Here is a 22,258-nt window from a genome sequence, read left to right on the forward strand (position 1 = left end):
TTTCCCCCGTCTTTAGAAAAAAAAATGTTGACCGTACTTATGTCGGTATAACAAATCCACCCCCAAAAAATACATTTCGCTTACCTATACCCAAACTTCGTCACACGCTGCAGCCATGTAAAGCCACTTCGGCAAATGTTGCCGAAACTAATTTAATAAAACTTCGGCTACCTAAAATAAAAGTTAATTTGCTTTGCATACTTGATGTTTTTTTTTTGTAAACATGGAAGCAAGAGGCGCTTGGGGATTTGAGTTTTTGTACGGTTGTGCAGTAGCCGAATCTAATCGCATTTACCCGCTTTCAAATGTATTCATCAACAAAGACTTAACGGTAAAGATACCCAAAAAGAAAAATAACGATCGTTGTAAATCTGAATTACCAATTAAAATTTTATTGGTGCAGTTATCGATGTAAGGCAATTTTTGAATTATTGCCCCCGAGGGAAGTGCAAAACAATGAGTAAAGTCAAATTGAAAATTTACTCGCTCACGTATCGGCTAATAAATTATTTCCAGCTCAAATAAACTTTGAAACGTACATTTTAATAACAAAAGGAGAAAGTTCCCGTGCGAAGGGTTAACGATCGACTCGACGTTGATGCGAGCACTAAAAACCTCGACCTTCCCTTTTTCACTTTGCAAACTTTCCTCAAATATATATTTTTAAACAAGTCGAACTTCGAGTTTTTTGACAACAAAAAAACAGCTCTCAATGTCTGAATGTAAATTTTAATTTTCCAAAAGATTCCTTTAAATCGAATTTCATTGTAAATATTTTCACTGCCGAATATTCCATTAGAGTAAAACATACATTTTATCACGTGCTTTTCTTGCGATTTCTTGTACAGCTCCCTTGGGATGTCAGAGGGGGAGAATGAGATGTTGGTGTAATACGAAATTTATCTATATGAGAAGCATTTTGATTTGCTTTTAGATATTTTGAATTTTAAATCTCGAAATGGTTAGCATTTCTGGAATAGCTACGCAATAATCGTAATCACGAGTTAATCCGTGGCCTAGTAGGTCACGGTTAATCCCATAAAAGACAAGTGGCGATGTACACTGTACAGTTTATCATTCACCCTTAGAACCCCCTTGAAGGCGCCATCGAGAATCGCTCATTTCCGGCCGTTTAGGCTACAGAAAATTAAAACAAAATTTGACATTTTCAGTTTTTCGTTGACATCTCAGCTATTTTCAAAGATTTTTCAAAAATTTCAAATGCGTCACAAAAATACGCTGTATCTGTATCTGCAGTATCTCTCACCGTTACGGAGGTCCAAATGGTGAGCCACGAATTTGAACCACCCTGTACATTAAAAAAAAGTGGTCAATAAAGTTATCTACCTTGAAAATTGAAATCAAGTTGGGAAATGAATACGAAAAACAGAAACATCTTACAATCATTAATCTATCATTGCGAACCCCATCCTAAACCTGAATTTTTAGCGCATTCTAGCAAATTTGGAAAAAGGTAGCTTTGCTCACTTTGGCCGGCCGGCTGGCAGGCAGGAAATAAGAACCAGTAGAAGAACTTTTGCAGAAAGACGAGGAGAGTACCGTCAGGTTTTCAGGATTTTTCTATCTTCTTCTATAAATTCGGTCCAATTGCTTTCAAACTGGTGTCGTCAGAAAGATCTCACAACTCCTGCGTGACGGAATTTTGTTTTTTTCCTAGGATCTAATTAACCAACTTTTGCAAGGTGCGCACCTTCGAGGGGTACCTAGTCGACTTTGGGCGCCCAAAAGTTCCATAACACTCGAATCGCGGTCTCTCTTTCTCATGTCGCCAATCCAGCCATGAAAAGTGCCAGAAAGGTTGAGTACTGTTATGTGAAGTTTTTAGCGAAATCCACCAAAATGTCAATTTATTGCGGGTGAACGTTGGAAGTGGGTACCGACAAAGGGAACGCTTGAACTGTGAACCTAAACGTTACAAAAAATAAAGCAAAATTAATTCCTTTCGTTGAGACCTTTCCTTAGAGTACCATGAAGGATAGAATCAGTTAGGTACCCCTTTCTTGATAAGAGGTCAGAAAGAAGCGCGGTAGTTGGTAGAAAACGGTTCCTTTCGTTGAGAGCTTTAATTAGAATACCATGAAAGATTCGGACAGACAGGCGGACGAACGGACAAAACGCAAACAATAGCACTTTTTTTTATTCTTAAAAAAATCCGCTAAAAAAGAAATACATTCCGACGCATAGGCTTTCCCCGATTATGGACAGACAACGACCCCTAAGGTTTAAATGAAATTTTAAAGAAATTGAAAATCTTGTATACCGCATGAGTGAGTGACAAAAGTTACAATTAAAAAGTAAGAAAAAGCACAACATCAACACAAACAACAGAAGAAAAGAGAAAACGAAAAAAAATGGCCAAGGGTAACATGAAAATGATAATCTAGAATGTATCGGGGGTAGCTGGTAAAATCGCCCAATTCTGGGAGTCTGTAAGAGGATACGATGTCGTGGGGATGGATAGAAGAAAAGAATTCCGAATGAATTTGCAGGGTGTTAATTAATTGAGTACCGATGATGAATCCTCGGGTGATTTTAAGGAGAAAAGTTTATATCAACATACGTCCTAAACCTCTTAGTTTTTGAGCTACAGAGTGCTAAAATTTTAAGAACAAAGTGAGGATTTTATCATAATTTTTTATCACTTACAAATTTTTATGAAATTTTGTACACCCATTTTCATCATTAAGGGGCATTTTTTGACGTAAAAGATTTTTTTAAATTTTCACCAGTGACGTCCGTACGGGGTTTGAACTGACAATTTTATTTATTAAGTTTATGACATATTATGTCAATACAAACTTTTTTTTAATCACCCGAGGATTTTCACCCTGTATTATCGGCACTCAATTAATTAACACCCTGTATATGGAAGAATCAATTTACGAAGAGGGAAGCGCCAAATGAGGTTTCTTAACGAGGGTTAAAAAAAAGGGGATAAACGGAATGGGGAGATGAAACGAAAAACGAGGAATTCTTTTATTGGGAGAGATTTTAATGCCAAAACAGGAATTAAAAGAAAATGGGTAGATATGTGAAGAGGAACACGGGTAGATATGTGAAGAGGAACACGAGATAGAAGGGTGAGGTGTACTGGAATTATCATAAAAGAGAGGTTGAAGCATTTTAAACGGAAATTAAATTAAAAAATTAAATTAAATTATAGAGGAACAATGAGTAAAAATAGAAGAGAATACAGAGGGGTGGAATAATATAACGGAGATATAACGTAGAAACAAATGATTGAAGGGGAGGGGAGAGACAAAAGAAAGAAGTGGTGAGACAAAGAGTGCACAGAAGAAAGACGATAGAAAGAAAAGAGAAAAAAAGTATAAAAAAAAGGATAGAGAAACAGAAAGGATACGAAGAGCAAATCAAGGAAATAAAAACAGAAAATGATTTTTGGAAAATGATAAATAGAAGAAAAAAGAAAAATAGAATATGTGGGAAGGGGGAGGGGGAGGGGAGACGAATTATACGAATAGAAACAACCTTTTATCAAATTAGTACAAGGAAAGCACGAAAAAGAGGGCTATAGAAGAAAGGAGCGTCAAGGCGATGAGATAACAAGGGAAAAGATCGACTAGCAATTGAAGAAACTGAAGAAAGGGGAAGTGGTACGGAGAGACGAGATAAGTAACGAGGAATGGATTTTCAGCAAAGAAATAGTGTTAATGAAAGGATCAGAAATCTAGTGAACAATGTATGTAAAGGAGTGGGTTGATCCGAAGAATGAAAGGTGAAAGAGGAAACAAAGATTGTGGGGGAAAGTATAGGGGAACTACTATAATGACTACGGCGCGGCGTATAGAATGTATGTAATGATACTGAACAAAAGATTGGAAAGGGAAATGGAAGAACGTTGGAGGAGGAAACATGAATGCTGCATATGGTGGTAGTGGTAAATAAATTGGAAGAAAAGCGCGGAGAGGTGTTCGCGTTTTTCATGAACTTCAAATTAGTTTTCGACAGAGTGGGAAGACAAAAAAGTATAGAGATGGAGTATGGAGAGACAAGATTGAGGGTAAGAATAATAAGCATGAAAGAAAGAAGTTTGAAGTTTTTTTGTACATGTAAAAGTAAGACAGGAATACCCACTTAGCCTAACCTTATTTAATCTCTACTGAAAAGACATGGCAAAAATATTAAAACAGGACCAAGGTAGAGGAATAGTAGTGCGAACTGGGGAATGAGGTAGAACAGATGAAGGAAATGATGGGAAGAATGGAAAGGTATTGGGAAAGGAAAGGAATGGAGATAAATGTAGAAGAGATGTAGATGATAATTTAGGAAGGGGGGGGGGGGGGAAAATAAAAAGGAGATAGAATGGTTATTCAGAGAGGAAACTGGAACAAGTGCAATGCAAAAGATAGGGATAGTGTCGGGGAGCAGGGCGGTAAGATTCGAGAAAAGGGGCGATAGAGCAAGCTAATTGATGAAATGGTTGACAACGAGAATGAACAAAGAGGAAAATATTACGAAAGGAAAGGAGACGGGGGGCTGAGATCGAAAGGAGGAGAGGAGTAGGAGAAAAGAAGGAAAATAAGCTGGCAAAAAGGGACCTGGTGAAGATACAGAGCGCACGCGGAAGCATTAGCTATAAATACATAAGGAAACGGAGGCAAAAATAAGAAAGAAAATGTAGAATATGCAGAGAGCAAGAATAGGACATGGAATACATGTTATGGACCTGTACGCAGGTGGAAGGGACAGGGAGCAGAAAGAGTGTGGTGCTAGATGAAGGGGGAAGAGTGAATGACGTGAATTTTTATTATTCCCTAATAGAGCCCATTGTGTAGAAGGGCAAGTTGATATCTCCTTCTCAATCAAATCCTTCGTGATGCAGTCGTTCTCGATTTTCCGCACGACATTATTTCTTCAACCATCAGCAGATTCGTCGCTTTTTTGCCAGAGCGACTTTATGGTTTTCTTGATAAGTAGTCATAATAATGTACCCCCTTCTCCTAAACTCTTTACATTTCTGATATTGTTCTTCTTCTCTCATACCTGCGTGGTGTGTATGATATTAGTTAGTTGCAGTTCCACTACGCTCTCATTCCAAGTCGTGACTATTTTTCATTACCGTACTCCAAAAGAGAGCCACTCCCGTCTTCTCGCATCGCCTTCCATATTTCTACTAGAATGCCATCCAGCCGTTGGGTTTCCCGTTTACTAATCTCTAAACCTTGGTACTTTACTACCTCGATTTTTTTCGCTGTCACTTCCTTACTTCTCTTGCATTTACCTGTGTGGACCAGTTCATATGATGCTTAGTCCTTGCCCATTGCAACGATACTTGTTTTCCTTTTTCGTACTGCTTTATAGGTTCCGGTATCTCATTGACTGCTTGTTGATCCTTTTCACCCCCCTACCGTACCTCCTGGAGGACCCTTCTGTCTTCTGTCTCTGTCCCACCAGCACCACTCTTTCACTGATTCGTTGTGGCGATACATATCCTTCAACCCAGCAGCCAGAGCTGAGTGTTTCCAACCTCACTACTTGATTCTTTGATCTCCCTTTGCCCTTTGGCCATATTCATTACAGTGCAGAATTAAAGGAAGTGGCGTGTTTTTTTTTTGTTCAAAATTAGGACGCATTGTCAACAATTTGGTTGAAAACAAGCTATAACAATTAGTATCTTGGCTCTCATTTAGCCTAGACCTTTAGGCCTAATCACCCAATGTGATTTTTAGAAAACGATAAATAAATTCTTACTAGCTTATGGTGCAGCTAAAATAAAAATTGCCCAGACGTATTGAGAAAAAATAGATAGATAGCATCATCGAAAAAGACGCTTCATCATAATGAACGTATTTGCAAGAACCCATAAATATTGCCTTTCCCATCGCATTTTTGACAATAATAGATATGGAGAGAGGGCTGCTGTAGCAATTTCATTACGTCGTAACTCAGTTTATTGTTTATTTATTTACGTTTAGAAAAACCTTAGGGAAAAGGGCGTCTTGTCACATTTTGATGGTTCCAACTTCATGCTACCATTCCATAAACATACACAATAATCAGTTAAACGCTCGGATGCGGAAACCGCAGCAATTGGGCCATATTCGAATTATGCACACGCAGAATACGGTATCGATAAATAGCTTCACAAAATTTTCGGCGCAAGCTCGCGAAAATCCGCGAAAATATGACCCACATACAAATCGAAAACTTAGTAGACGTGATCAAAAATTTATATTCCTGAAATGTTTCCCTTTCGATGTAAAATTTTAAGCACCAAACCTGGGCTTATAAATTATTGATCCCCTTTCTCGCTTTTGGCGACAGTTACATTACTTTGCTCTAGTCGCGTCAGAGGTGTAGAAATGAAAGTTTGTTAACGCCTTCACTCTCATTAGATTTAATGTATTCGCAATCCCACTTAAATTATTTCATCTCGCGTCGTTTGTAGATGGGGTAATTGGTACTGCATCTACCTCTCTAAGAATTTGCAATAATAATACCTATATCTTGGATCCTTTAAATCGTTATTTTGATTGAGTACTCTCAAAAGTAAGAGTGGCTTTAGACCTTTGTCAGAAAATTTCAAAATTCTCATTTATAAGAGACATAAAAGGTAAAGTACCTTGAAAATTTGCAAACATTTAAACTAATCTGCATGCGTGGTGGGTATTAATCAAACAAATGCCTTTATTTGTTATGTTGTAAAGGACCAACAAAAATGAAGGTTTTTGTACCAAACCGTAAACTGAGCTAAGTACAATGCATTCCTAAAAAGGGATTTTTAATTATACACTCCCTTTGGAATAAACTAAAAAAAAGGACAAGATCTTTTCACGCCTCAGTTCCGTGAGTTATTTACTGTAATTTAACGAAGCAGAAATTCAAACAAAACACGAAAGAAAGATAGTTTGCATACAATCCCCTCGAATTAAAACAAAAACATCGGGACGAGATCTACGTACATACAACGAACAAAAAACCCGTGGGTGATAAAGGGATGGAAAAACTGAAGCTAAAATGAGCTACGTGCACTTATCTCATTTGCAAGTTAATTAAGAAACGGTAGCAAAATTGATGACAATTCAGTTTAGTTCCAATCCGCAGGAATCTATCGCCTTGATTAATTGAAAAATTAGAGCGCTCGCGTGTTAACGACCTTTAATGGCACGCTAATTTATCATGTCGAATACAGGGATAAGTAATATAAAAAGGGCTTAGACGATTATATTTTGCCGAGCTCGGGAATAATAGATAATAAATTACCTTTTTTGCATTTCTTCTGTATGGTTTTGGTGGACTCGCAGGTTGCCTGATCACCTTTCTTGAGGGTTAACGTTCTCGCGCGCATATTTGTCTTCGAATCGCATTCTGACCACGATCCTTTTACGTATCTGCAAGGTTCTGCAAGCAAAAAGAAATACCGTTTTAGTTTTACATCTAGTTTAAAGCTGATTCATTCTTCCAAAAGAGACAACACTTTTCCAATTAAAATGGGGGCCTAACATCTTTCCTTTGAGAACTTTACGAAAATAATTGAACATATTTACCAACGTGAAGCACTAATATCAAGTTTATTATAATAAATTACTTTTAAATCTAATAATTAAAGGGAGTCATTGGGCTCATGTGAAGGAAATGGGAAGGGTATGAAAAGAGTGTGAAGAACGGGGATGGGACGAAAGGAAATACGAGAGGAAATATGTAGGAGTAAAAGAATCGTGAAGGAAACTGGAAATCTATTCAAAGGTGGGTTCTGAAACGCTGGAAAATGTCAACAGACTTATCAAAATCTTGTTCCGGATATCCATAATACACTATTAAATTTGGCTTATACTAAAAATGACCCGAAACAAGAAAAATTTTCATTGAATAAACAAAAATCAGGATTTTCTTTACTTTTACTTTTACTGGAATTCAAATCGACACAAATTTTCTGACATCACATACAAAATAAATCTTCATTTTAACAAGCACATTATCGCAACACAATGACATACAAAAAGTACAATAAACATTCTCAAAAATCAAACAAGTTATCTGAAGGCTACAGCGCCTTATTGAAACATTTTACCTCGTTACAAACAGTCGAATACAAAAAAGTACTCACTACTTTGTTGTAATTATCCAAATTATTGTCTGATCCCACATGTACAGATGCGATAAACAACGAAAACAAACACTTTTGACAAAATTCCTGACGGTGTAACTTAAGACTTTGAAACACTGGCTGACTACCGGAAAAATGCGTACTTAAAACTTAAACGCACCGGACTGTTACGTACGCTAAGTCAATTCAATCAAGACCGCCTCGTTAGATCGGCTCCCACTAAAATACAAATTCAAAATCAGGTTTTTGAAACAGCAAAGCGGCCACCGGTTATATCGACCGTTGTTTACCGAACTTTCAGGGGAAGATTTTAATTTGTTTATTGTATTGCCATAAAGGGTGGGTTTAACTGTCATTAAATATAGACGGTATCCATTATTGTGTCCGTATGCAAGAGCCGGATGACGAGAAAATTCACTGACGATTAGTAATTATTATCTTAAATCATTGAAAGTTCTAAGAGTAGAAGTGAATATATTTAAATAAACCGAACTTGGTGCAAACTTAATTCAACAAGTAGATATACGTTATGATGGCGAATTTCTCAAACGTAAATGGAAAGGAGAAGCTTTTGCTGCAGTCACGTCAAAATTCAATTGTTTTTAAAACTAAGAAGAACAGTTCGGAAAACACAAACGAAAGCCTTCAATTTTTCCTACTATATTTATAGCGTTGTAAAATTCATACACTTGAAATAGCAACCGGGGGGTTAAATTGCTTAAAGTTTAAAACTCGGAAAGGCTGGGTTCCTCCCGTTGACACCAATTCGCTCTCCATGGAAACATTAATTCTCTACGTACCTAAGATATTTTCACTTTCATCTTTTAAATAATAATGCTAAAGACGACAAGATTCGTAAATTATCACCGTGAGCATTTGAGACCTGTTATCTCGTTTTTCAGTTGGTAATAAATAAACGTGAAAATGGGTCTACGAACTCACTCGAAGACGACGTTCTATCATATCCGTTATACGTATACTGCATAAATTTTATCAGGCGTGATAACAATGTATCCTTCTGATAAATCAATAAGTGCGATTTTGAAAGAAAAAAAACGTACCTATATTTCTATTGCTTAGTGCCTTCTGCGCCGCACTGAAGGGATTTTAAAACATGGATCTGATACCGCCCAATCTTTGGGCGCGATAATATATTGTGTAAGTGCAGTCTACCACTCAAAAATCCCAACGTTTGTCATGCTTATATTATTTTTTCGCACGATCAGCAGGAAAAAATTAAAAATTGGGTGTTTTCACTTTTTTACCCTTAGATCTGATAAATAACTCTGAAAAGCTAAATGTATCATGCGTCACTTTTCTTAACGCTAGAAGCCCCCGGGGGGTCAATTGACCACATTTCAGATTTAAATTTATATATCGTCTTTATTTTTAGCAAAAGAGGTTTGTGGTTTTATGGGTTTTTCTTAATTGGGAACTAGATTAATTAAATGAAAAAGTTTCATTGTAACTCTGGAAAATTTAGAAAATTTTTAATTTTTACCTATCGCACCCGACTAAGGTCAATCACGAATTTCTCAATTTTTTGTATATCAACCATGGATATTTCACGTTGTCGTACAGCAAATGGATTGCTCTTTTCAAAAATCTTAAAAATCAGACATTGCATTTGAAAAACAAAAGTTCCTGCCAAGCCGGAAGTGGCATCGGAAGTGTCAATATGCGATCGGATAGGTCGTAATGTCACATACAAAAGATATTTGTCAAATTCGTATCTTGTCAATTAAAAGAAATATTGAGGTGATCCTCTTATCTCGAACACTGTGTATATGCTAAATAATGACAATGATGTAAGTGAATTAACGAAGTTCAATATAATGTAGCTAAAAACACGAACGGAAACACAACATTCAGTTAAAATACATATAGGGCCAATTGACCCCTCGTGGGGTGTTAAAAAATACTGAATTTTATCACTTATAATTGCACAAGAGGTTTGTATTTTACCGAGTAAATTTGGGTTGTTTAGGTAATGAAAATCTCTTGCCTAGCAATTAGACGAGAAAAACTGTCAACTAATAAAAATGCGACACCGCAGGTGGAGCATTTTTAGGTTGACAGTTTTTCGAGTCCAATTGCTAAAAGGAAACAGATTTGAATTGCCACAACCCAAATTTACTCGGTTTAAATACAAACCTCGAGTGTAATTCGGCAGGACAATTTAACGAACAAGAAATTCACCAAATTAATCAATTATTGACAGACGTCAAACTAGTCATATGGGAAAGGATAATGCGATAATTGGTTCGAAAATGAATAAGTGAAAAAACCACTAGTGCATTTGTCGCTGGAAAAGTTGCAGGTAACTTTTGCCGCTGTCAAAGTGACAATTTCACTGCGGCTTATGCGATTTTTTATACATGAGTTGAATTGTCATATATAATACCATAAGTAGTCGAAGTATTGTCGAATATTTTTGAGGTGCTGTCACGAATGCTAGTTACGCTGATTAATACCACGAGCGCTTGCGCGAGTGGTATTAAAAAGCGTAACTAGCATGAGTGGAGCAGCAGCTCAAAAATAATCTACAAATACTTCGACTACGAATGGTATTCGGAGGACTATTCAATGAATCAAAAGAAAAATTAAGCATAATTACCCACGCGAATGTATTTCCATGACAACAATAAATGTCAAAATAAATTATGGAAGTTGCTTTTCATTTTGCTATTGATTCTATTCGAACTTTTGTGCTCCAAGCTAATTCGTTATGAGTGATTAAATTAAAAGATGTGGTGATAAGTCGGTTGTCGAAATTGATTAACAAACTAAGAAGAATGTTCCGGTTAATACGACAAAATTTCGCGTCATTTCACTGGTGGAAGTTTGACAAATGTCATTGAATAATCGCATTGAATTGTCGCTGAAATACCACACGTGAAATTGTCACTATAATTCGTTCCCATTGGCTCAACAATTTGAAATCTCGACATTTCACTGGTCGAAATGTGACAAATGTTAGATGAATTGAATAGTCTTTAAAATAAAAACTCTAGGCCTTTTGCACAGACAAATTTAAGCAGAGCTTAGCTTATGACAACCAATGTAGCACTAATTGTTATCATAGATTTTAGTTTAGGTAACTTTAGCTTAATTGCTCGGTGGTCATGAGCCATAAAGGCGCATGCGGTATCTCACAGAAGTTAAAGTAGGATTACTGAAACACTATGAAACGCCCTTAAAACTGGGCGCAGAGAAAACAATTACGAAAACAAAAAAGAGATTACTTGCATATTGTTGGACGAATGTTAGGGAGATTGTCCACAATAGTCTCCATTGTGTGGAAAAAAAATTCGGAAAATTTGAAATAACGACTAAAATGACAAAAGTTGACAAAAGATGGAACCACAAATTCTTGACAATCAAAAACACAAAAATCTATTGGGCGGAATATCTATTGCGGTACTCATCGGTATTGGAAACCTACGATCTATTCAGTTTATACGTGGAAAATTATCAAATTATCCGATCATTTTGGATTAAAAATATTACAAATTTGTCTGTTTTTAGTAAATAATTTGAAAATAGCGTACCTACTGTGCTTCCATTTTGGAGAATCTGCCTGTAGGTTTGGGAAGTCTCCATTCTTATGGAAGAGTTCCTTTGTTTATCGTAAATTAATTTTATTTTTGAGTTTATATTATGATTATAGTTGTCAAATTGATATAAACGCGTAATTTTAGCTTGGAATACTCGTATACTGTTGATTTGAATCACTGTTTTTCTCTGTACGAAAAGATAACTCAAGATCAGAAAATGGGGGATGCTGTAAAAACAGAAAAAGGTTTTAAACTCACTCAAGAGTTAAAAACTTGAAATAGTAGCTGTCCCCGCCCACTTTAGGGTTCTTTTCCTCGTTTATACAGGGTGTTATGGTATTTGTGCCCACCGACAATTCTAAGATAAAACTGACGAATGGAGAAAATATAAAAAACGCACCAAGCACGGTAAGGATAAATATAAAGAATTAAAAAAAAAGTAGATAACGAATGTAGGTTAGCAAAAGAACAATGGCTCGAGGGGAAATGCGAAGCAATAGTAGCTAACTTCAAAACAAGTCCAGTCCACTCACGACGTCACGCAGAGCTTAAAATTTGAATTTAAAATGGGATTCTTATGGGATTTGTTTCTTAATTCTTACTAACATTTTTTAATTATAATGACTTAGGAGAAAAACTATATTGGAATTATAAAAGTAAACGCAAAATATCCCAAAAAATATGAAGAAATCGATAAAGATCGCCTTTGAAAATGCTAGAAGCTATAACTAAGCGCATTGTAAAAAGTGGACGCTGTGACATCCAACCTGAAAACACAGCATTTTGTTGAAAACTAGGTAATTCATCAATTGCACCGCGTTCTGGCAAGGTGCAGACGGAGAACTAAGGGCAAGGCAGAGTGATGGAAAGAGTAAGTGGAACAACTATATAAAGCGGAAGAACCGTTAGTAGAGCAACCAAACATTACAGAGGAACAACTAGGGTTTTTCTTTTTGGAAAATGCCCAAAAAAAGTAGGCCGAAGAAAGCAGTCGTAGCAAAATGCGAACATTTCAGGATAATTAGCTGACTGGCGTATGCGTCACAAATACTATGCTGGCGGATGGCCAGTTCAGGTTTAGGAAAAATAGTGGCACGCGCGAAGTTTTTTATCAGTTTGGACCCTCCACCTCCACGCCAAAATATCTCTATCTATTTTTAAGTGCCCCTCTCCCCTCCTCTTAAAACGGGCCAGTCAAAGCAATAATCTTCAAAGTTAAGTGACAATTTTAAACTATTATAGGTACTCATACGTTGTGCAATGATCTAATCTAAAACTATCACAAATACTACAAGCACATTTTAAATAAAACACCCTCATTTTATTGCATTTTTGGAATCTGTATGAATTTGATACCACATTTCCCTATATCGAATATCATACAGGTCTACGCCAGTATCAAAAGTTTTCCTAGTTATTCAAAACTTTTCAAAATTTTTGACGTTTGATCGCTTTTCTTTTGAGCCCTGTGACTATGATTTCGTTGACTTTAAAACTTTAAACCATCTCCCAAAACCCTCAATACTAAATTGATTCTGTATGAGAATAATTTAAATTTTAATCGTCCTTCCACATGTTTTATTTAAAAAAGTCTACTTTTTGACGATGGTTAGTCAAGTATTCCTAAGATTCTTAATCATTTCCTACATGTTTTGTACACTTTTGGTATATTTCCCAAATCTCCTACAAAGTTTCTCGAACATTTTCAATAAGTATGTCTACACGCTTCTGAGACATCACAAATGGATGCAAATTAAAACCATTGTAACATACAAAAATACATGAAAATGGGTTATGCGAAACGATATTCAATGGCTTGTGTCGATATTAGATTTTCCGTCGCAAGTAGCAAACTGTTTCCGTATCTCCGTATGAAATTCCGCAGTGAAAAAATTAATAACTTTCTTTCTGAATTTTCGTGATTTCATTGAATGTGAATGTTTAAAGTGGTAAAGAAGTTATTGATCGATATCGATATAAATTTAATCCACTAGATACAACATCGATGTTTCAATTGGACTCTAGCTTTTCTGTAGCAAGTGAAAAACCGTTATCCTATGGAAATACTCATGAAGAAGTTAATAGCTCTTCTTATTTCTTCATTATAATCGATGAAAACCAAATGATATTGAAGAGTCCAAGGGCTCAGGTATCGATTTTACTGTTTACTGAGGATAATTCCGAAAAGAATGGTGTAGCTTTCTTCTTGTTTCTAATGATTGTTTTGTTAACAATGTTAACGTTTTGAATGAACAGCTCTCAATTTGTCTTAACTGTGATTTAGGAATTGTATCCGGAATTTGACTAATAATTTTCCGAGATATTGATAAAATAGTCATTTACATAAAGGTGGCGAGAAAATATTCAAGTACGAGGACCTTTCGGGGACGAGTACTTTAATTTCCGAGTTAAGTAGTGTCATCTTATTGACGAGTGTTGTATTAAATATTACCCGAAATCGTTCTTTTTAATTATAAAACTTTTCAATTTTCATACAGAACGTTTGATTAATGTCACTCTGTCAGTGAGGACGGGCGTCATTAGACATTACCAATGTGAGAGGTGGGGCCGAAAAAGTCAGGGCGCAGGGAAAGTAGTCAAGACAACGTATTACTGCCATTATCATGGAAACTAAAATTTCCCGACATAAAGTAATCATGAAAATGAAAGTTTCATGCCGATCGCTATCGCTACAAAATCAAGAGCTGAGGGGCTGGGAATGTGATACAGTGTAATTTTAAAGATAGCTTTAAAGTGTCCTTAAGTGATTCAAAATTGTTTAATCAAGTGACCCAGAATGAACCCATAACTCCATCTCCAGAAGTATCTTCCCACACGTTAGGTTTTTGAGGTTGCCCTGCAAACTTATTCGACAATCTCTAGAGCAGGTGTCCCGCACTTATAACATCTTATCCCTTGAAAGCTGAATTCGCAATCATGAACTGGACCCCCTCTAAAAATTACGATAGTAACAAATTACTCGAAATTGAAATGTTCAAAAACCCAAATTTTTTATTGAAGTTCTGGATGCGCCCGTACTAGGTGTATAGTTCGAAATAAATTTGAGAATTATTATTTGTGATTTAGATGCACTTTGTTATTATGTACAATCGCGATCATAACGAATGGACCGAAATTTACATACTACATTCAAATGTCTGTTCTATATAAAGAATTACCTGGGATAGAGGACTAAGTTTTTTTATAAATCAAAGGGTTCAAAGCGTTTCAAAGATTTTTGAGTTTTTTTTAAATAGTGACGATAATAGAAGGATTACTGACCAAACTTGACAATAGGTGCAGAATATCCATAACTAAGAAGCAACACGTTTGGGAGACAAAATAAACATCGACCCACCAGGTAAATTTTAAATGTACCAAATGTTTCAATTCCAAATTAATTAAAAATGTACTCGAATAATGTTAATATTACAAAAATATGTATTTGGTCAAACATGAATTAATGAATTCTATACGTAAAATATAAACAAGTATGCTTGAAAGATCGAGATCCGAGCATGATATGCATATGTGAAATGAGTGCACAAAACACTTACAACTATAGAACGTATCTCCAAGAACAATTCCTTCACAACGTACAGGATTTATATCAAATTACCCATACTACCTTCGCCTTTCGTAGAGCTCTATATGAAAGCGTCGTAATATTACATATCCTGAAAGCTTACATTATCTTGGAAATAAATTAATTAATTAACTTGGCCTCATAAAGTGACGATACCATAAGCAAAACCCCTAAACGAAGATTTCGAGTAAATAATGAAATTAGATATCGTAAATTGACCGAGTTGCTTGATCACAACTACAAATTAACTTTTGATTTATAGAGTTCAAATTTGAATTAAACACTTTGGATTGAATTGCATCAATTTTACGTAGAGAGGTATGTTAGATGAGAGATAGGCCCGAAAGATTTCACCAAATGGCGGCCGGTTGTCATGACGTCACATCTGGTGGTTCAAGAGGTGGCGGCTAATTTTTCATGTTACACGTCTTCCCCAAACCTTACACAATATCCGCTATCCCGATTTATTTAAGTTAGCGGTCCGAATCCAAGCAAAGCAGCTAAAGAAACCACGGCATTACAAGAGAGATAACATCTTCGAAGTAATACACAAAGATTAATTAGAGTTTTTTTTGAGTTGGATCCATCGTTCCTCGAAATGGGGGTTGAAATATATTATGTTATCAAAAATCTCTAAACCTTCCCCATATAGTTCAAGTACTTCAACGAATAAAACTATATGGGGAAGGTTTAGAGATTTTTGATAACATAATATAGAGTTTTTTTGTAATTTTGCTATCCAATATAGCCAAATAGTCGGTTAAATCCGGTGGATGACCGTAATTGAAAAAGACAAAATGAGATATCGTCAACCACATTCTTTTCGTAACACCATCTTGAAACAAAGTGAAAGAAGACAATCAAAGTTCCAGCTCTGATAGGAAAAGAAATTTAATTCGCACTCCCCTCTCTCCTACACAAAAATGCAAATTCTCGAAAATTCAAAAAAATAATTAAACAGTTTTTTCATAGCATTTGGAGCATGACAGATGAAAGACAACGGGTAACGGCTTAGAATATTTTGCGTTTGAGGGCTATTTCCCCAAAGATGTAATTTCTGGCGATTGTGACAATTGTGGGTGTTTGTAGTGTGAATAACTTATTGGAAGGTGGACTACATTTGCAACTGATTGTGTTGCGAATGTCAAAATGTGGCACACAAAAGCGAAAGAGACATTATAATAGTTGTTACGAATTAATTACCACTATAATTAAATTGCCAAAAGAAACTTTGCGCACCTTATAACTTTAGATACCTATAACTGTTCCCTCCCAACGGAAGGTGGGCACATCAACTAGTCTACAACTTCAGTTAACGTCGTTTTCGAACTTCTCGAAAAGTAATCCAATATTTCACGGTTTAATTACCACCCGAATCGATTCACCACCATCAAGATTTTATAAACAAGCTGCAACGTACTAGAAACTATTCAGTATCAATTTCATCGTGCTCAACTATTTAACAGCATCAATTCGCCACTTCCCCTAATTATTATCTAACCGCAAGCTCGCTTGCATCTCCATGCATTAGTGGTAAAAAGCACGCGAACCTGATGGCGCCAATTAATCACTTCCGTCCGAAAAACTTACGCCTTCCAATTTTCCGCGTTAATCGAATTTTATCCCTCCTGAGACGATGTTTCATATCGTCATCGCGTCGTCGGCGAGTTGAGTTTGCTTTGGACGACGTTTTAAGATGTCGTCTTTCGTTCCTTTTATGTTTGTACCAGGACATAAAGTGAAATTCAGATGGTCGTTATAAAAACGATGTTATCAACTGCCCTGTTTTTATTTTTAGTAACTATATATATTGACGTCGAGATAAAATTGTAAACACGACGTTAAAACGGAAGAGATTGGAAAATGTCAGTGGCCATTGTGATATTTCGTGCATTGAATTTTATTATAACATTTATATTTCAAACAAAAACAAGAACAAAATGGAAGATTAAACAAAACGTTTTATTTTTGTCGAGTGAAGTTTAAAAAGCCCTTTTACATGTTTCATTCGATTGGAGAGATTTACATACAGCTTTGCATGCAGACAACCATTCAGCCATTTGCGAGCCAAAAACTCTCGTGATCAAGGATTCAATTGTCGGGAACATCGGTAGGCACAATGTCTGACCTTACAATAGGTATTTTGTTGGAACTATTTCAACTTGCAATTCGTGTACTACTTAAACATGATTTGATTGTTTTTGTAACAGCTACCCATACTAATTTTGTAATTTAATTTACTCTTTCGCACTGGTCTAATATTCAAGATACATTATTACGTTTCCATTAAATATTTCCCCTGGGCTGTCAGAATTTTTAGATCTGAATACATTTCAGGTTCCGAACCATTGCTATATGATAATCTGGTGTGTCTTAATTGTGTACTATCACGTTCAAGAAAATTTATTTATTTATTTATTGATAACCTCAAAACAACAGATACAAGTATCCAATTACAGTTTTGAGTACTTAACCAAAATAATCACATATTTTCAAAAAAAAATTTAAAAATATTTATAAACAATAGGTAGGTATCAAAACGACTTAAATTAACATTAGTTGCTTTTTAAAACTTAATAAAGATACACCAAACAGTTCCAGGTCATGGTCTCGCGTGTTCAAATTGTTAAAGATCGTCATCATGCGAATTATTGGTGCCGTATTACTAAACGATATGGAGTGTGAATGGCCTATCCAGAATACTATTTTTTTAAACCTGGTTCTTTTATCCGGAATATTAAAAGTCAGTAACGACAGCAAATGCGATGAATGTAGGTGATTGTTTATTATCTTGTATAAAAAGATTAATGAATTATTTCGCCTACGATTGTTAAGACTTCTCATATTGTACGTTTTCAAGAGATCATCATAGTGGCCAAAGATAGGATAATTTGAGTCTAAATTGCATACGTTTTATGAACTTTTTTTGAACCATTTCTATTGCCTTTACATATTTTTTTAGGTGTGGTGACCAAATTATATCGGCATATTCAAGGTGTGGTCGCACTAGTGCATTGTAAAGTAGTTTATATGTGTTTACATGTTTCATGTTTTTCGTTATTCTAAAGATAAAACCTATACTTGAATATGCCGATTTGATTTTGCTTTCAATGTGCCCCGCAAATATCAATTTTTTATCAAAAAGTACTCGTCTCGTTGATAGCAAACCGATTCCAGACTGTGACCGGAAAGACTGTATTTATAAGTAATGTCCTGTTTTTTGCGTGAAAAGCTAAGGAACTTACATTTAGTGATATTGAATGCTAAATCATTTCGACTACCCCATTCACCCACCGCGTTTAGATCAGCCTGCAATTGTAAACAATCATTTATCGTTCGGATTTGATGATTTATTTTAAAATCATCTGCAAAAAGCAGGGGGTCGCCAAACTTTACGACATCCGGTAAGTCATTGATAAGCAGCAGGAAAAGCAGCGGACCGAGGTTTGATCCTTGTGGCACTCCAGAACAGACTTCAAGGCTATCAGAAGTAACAGAGTGAAACGCAACATACTGCCGCCGTTGTGATAGGTATGACTTGAAGAAATCAAGCAGATCATCTGAGAAACCAAACTGAAACATTTTAGTAAGCAGAATGTTGTGATTGACACTGTCGAAGGCCTTAGAAAAATTTGTGTAAATTGTATCATATTGACCTCCATTTTCTAACGCCTTCGACACGTTTTGTGTAAATTCCGTTAAATTTGTTATGGTATTTCGCTTTGTAAGGAATCCATGTTGCTTTTCTGAAATCTTTACTTTAACATGATCAGAGTTGGACTGGGTCAAGCATAGAGTGACCCAGTGACCCGGTGACCCAGTTAGTTTACTGACCCAGTGACCCGGTGACCCAGTGACCCGGTGACCCAGTTGACCCGGTGACCCAGCTTGACCCGGTGACCCAGCTTGACCCAGTTTGACCCAGCTTGACCCGGTGACCCAGCTTGACCCGGTGACCCAGCCCTGGTGACCCAGCTTGACCCGGTGACCCAGCTTGACCCAGTGACCCTTCTTGACCCAGCTTTACTCAGTGACCCGTCTTGACCCGGTGGCCCAGTAATTAAATTATTGTTAGGTATCATCCAAAACAATTTCAAGTAACTTTTAATTTAAAAAAAAAAACTTCCTCAATAATATTCGGCAACAAGCACGTAGCCCAATTTCATTCAAGAGAACTAACACCTACAAAAATCAAATGCATTTGTTTATAGTTTGTAGTCAAGTAGTCAATGAAAGTATTTAGAGAAAAGATTTATTTGGATTAAGCTAACTAGTAGAAAAAAATTAAATGTGAATGAACACCTGTAAGCAAACTGGTAAGCCCTGAAGCAAAGAAATAACATTATTTTAGTACAATTCGGGACATGGAAAGTTTTTTACGGCAGTATTAAAGCAAACATCACAGAAATGGCAGTTGTCAAGCAATCGAGAATTATTTTCAACAAACCAGCATTTCATTTATTGCATAATCTGTACACTTGAACCGAGGGCACTGACTTAACTGCGTTATTCGATCAAACTAGGTGACTGGGTCGAATTGGGTCCCCGGGTGAAATTGGGTCGCTGGGTCAAACTGGGTCACTGGGTCAAACTGGGTCACTGGGTCAAACTTGGTCAAGTTGGGTCACTGGGTCAAACTGGGTCACTGGGTCTAACTGAAAAGAGTATGACGTGACCCAGTGACCCAGTTTAATTTAGTGACCCAGGTGACCCAGTTGACCCAGTGACCCAGTCCAACTCTGAACATGATTATATACTTTTTTATGCAATACTTTTTCAAATACCTTTGCTGGTACTGATAACACCGCTATTGGACGGTAGTTCGCAATATTATCTTTTGTTCCTGATTTGTGGATTGGACATACTTTAGTGGTTTTCCACATAGTGGGAAATTTATTTGATTTTAATGAGATATTAAATAATATTTTAAACACAGGGGTAAATATGTGGCAACATGCTTTTATAATGTATGGAGGAATTCCATCCGGGCCTGCTGATTTTTTTGGCTTTAATGCTTTAATTGCGTCCTCTATTTCTATTTCTGTTACCTCAGGAATACACAAGGTGTTTGTTATAAACATCGACACGTTCCGATCTATTTTATACGTGGGGGGCACTTGCTTGTAAACGGAAGCGAAATATTCTGCAAATGCGGAAGAAATATCTGAGGGTTTGTTAAATTTTGAATTGTTCAGATACATGTTCCTCTGATAGGTACAGTTACCTTTAGAGTTTTTTACATATGTCCAAAATGCATTCATATTGGTTTTCATGTCCGCAGCGTTTCCAATTTCTGGACAATTTCACACAATCTCCAAAGAAGTGCATTAATTTTTAACTCGCACATCATTACAAAGGGCAATGGTCTGCACTATTAGTCCAGGAAACGAAAAATTTAATCCTTGTTGTGTTTGGTTATCTTAAACGTCCTTTGGAAATGCTGGAATGTCTCGGATTTGGAACGAACGCGAGTAATAAGAAAAGTTTTGGGGAAATTAAAAAGCGTCGCTCAACGACGTTTTGAATTTTTGTTATAAAATTATAAAAGGATTGGTTAGTTTACATACTAATTCTAATATTGAGTTCAGACATTATCCAACTATATTGTGGACAGTTTGTGAACTAGCCAAATAGTCTGGTTAATTTACACAATTTTCTTGTGGTTTGTACTTTGGCGATAAATGTTGTAAATATACTTCATAGACTAACTGGATAGTAGACAAACTAACCAATATTCGTAGCTATTTTAGTGAAACGATGATTTTCCATTAAAATAACCATACATTTGCATAGTTTACATCGAGGTTTACATACTATCCAGCTAGTCTATAAACTAGCCAAGAAAACACTTTAGCCGTAACATACACACTACAACCAAACCATTTTGTAGGCTTTTGCAAGAGCTACAAGCCTATTTACATCAAATCCCTTTGAAACTCTTAGTTTTAAAATGGTGTGAGCTTAAGGAGCTAAAACAAGGTATACTGCTCGCATATAAATACAGGTCTTAAACATCTATGTCTTACTTAATTTTTGTCGTACAGAAAATTCCTGGCGAGGAAAATGTTCGGAATTAAAAAAGCTACAATTGGATGCTGTAGCATTTTTTACGTATCTCCAGTTGTTTTGCAGAGAAAGACGTTTTTCACAAAATTGCACAAATTCGTTTTTCACTTTTAGCTTCAATGATTTAACTGGTCACATGTATTAATAATACGGTATTAAAGAAAACTGGAAAAGGAGAAGGCCTAATTTTAATTAGGGTGGTAATTAGGGGGTTGCTTGCGCTGATCTTTTCGCTGAAAAAGTACGGATCTACCCTATTTTCATCGTAACTCACTTTACCGTTTATGCTAAAGTTTGTTTTTTAAAAAAAGAAGAAAGCTTTTTTAAATTTTAAAGAATATTCTACAAGTTTCTCTCGAAAAATGCATAGTTTTTTCGTTATTTGACTATGAAACTCTCTAATTTGACGAACAAGAGCTATCCTTCAATAAGCCACAACTTGGTTCGTATTGGTCATACAGCAATTATTAAAAACATTTTGTTTGTTTTTATTTATAAAATGCACACTTTTCGAGTTTTTCGCGAATAACCAATTCAAAACATTGATCTTTTCTATGAAAACTCATACCTTCGGTCGCGAATAACTGGCCAGAAGTATTAACTTTCCAAAAAAATATATAGAACACTTTTTGCTTAGATTAATGTTTCTATCTATTCCAATGTTAAAATTATAATAAAAAATTGCAACCTAAGAGATGGGGTGGCAACCACCCCCAGGGTGAAAGCGCCCTTTATAGTCCAGTCAAATTAGCTTTAAAAGTAGCATAAACTGGATGTTGTAATTTCACTCAACGAAACCAAGCGTACGCTATGTAAAAAATTCGCTGAATCGGAAAATCATAGTCCCCCTGGCCGGAAACGCCCGGAACATATTGTTATTAACAAAAAACGCAGAAAAAATGAGACAATGTCGTGTTTTTTCGCATTTGACTTCGAATATCTAGTTAATTATCGCTATGA

The 22,258-nt window shown here is 36.0% G+C and overlaps 1 protein-coding gene across 2 annotated transcripts in view; it reads right to left on the minus strand.

The window, feature by feature from the left end:
- Positions 1 to 22,258, minus strand: part of LOC116174779 — a 152,932-nt gene that overhangs the window by 9,605 nt on the left and 121,069 nt on the right. For both annotated transcript variants that reach the window (XM_031492772.1, XM_031492773.1), the window contains one exon: positions 7,246 to 7,383. In XM_031492772.1, the coding sequence (XP_031348632.1) occupies positions 7,246 to 7,383 (138 nt within the window). The remainder of the gene's footprint in view (positions 1 to 7,245; positions 7,384 to 22,258) is intronic.

Source organism: Photinus pyralis, unplaced genomic scaffold, assembly GCF_008802855.1.
Source record: "Photinus pyralis isolate 1611_PpyrPB1 unplaced genomic scaffold, Ppyr1.3 Ppyr1.4_LG6, whole genome shotgun sequence".
NCBI classification, from domain to species: domain Eukaryota; kingdom Metazoa; phylum Arthropoda; class Insecta; order Coleoptera; family Lampyridae; genus Photinus; species Photinus pyralis.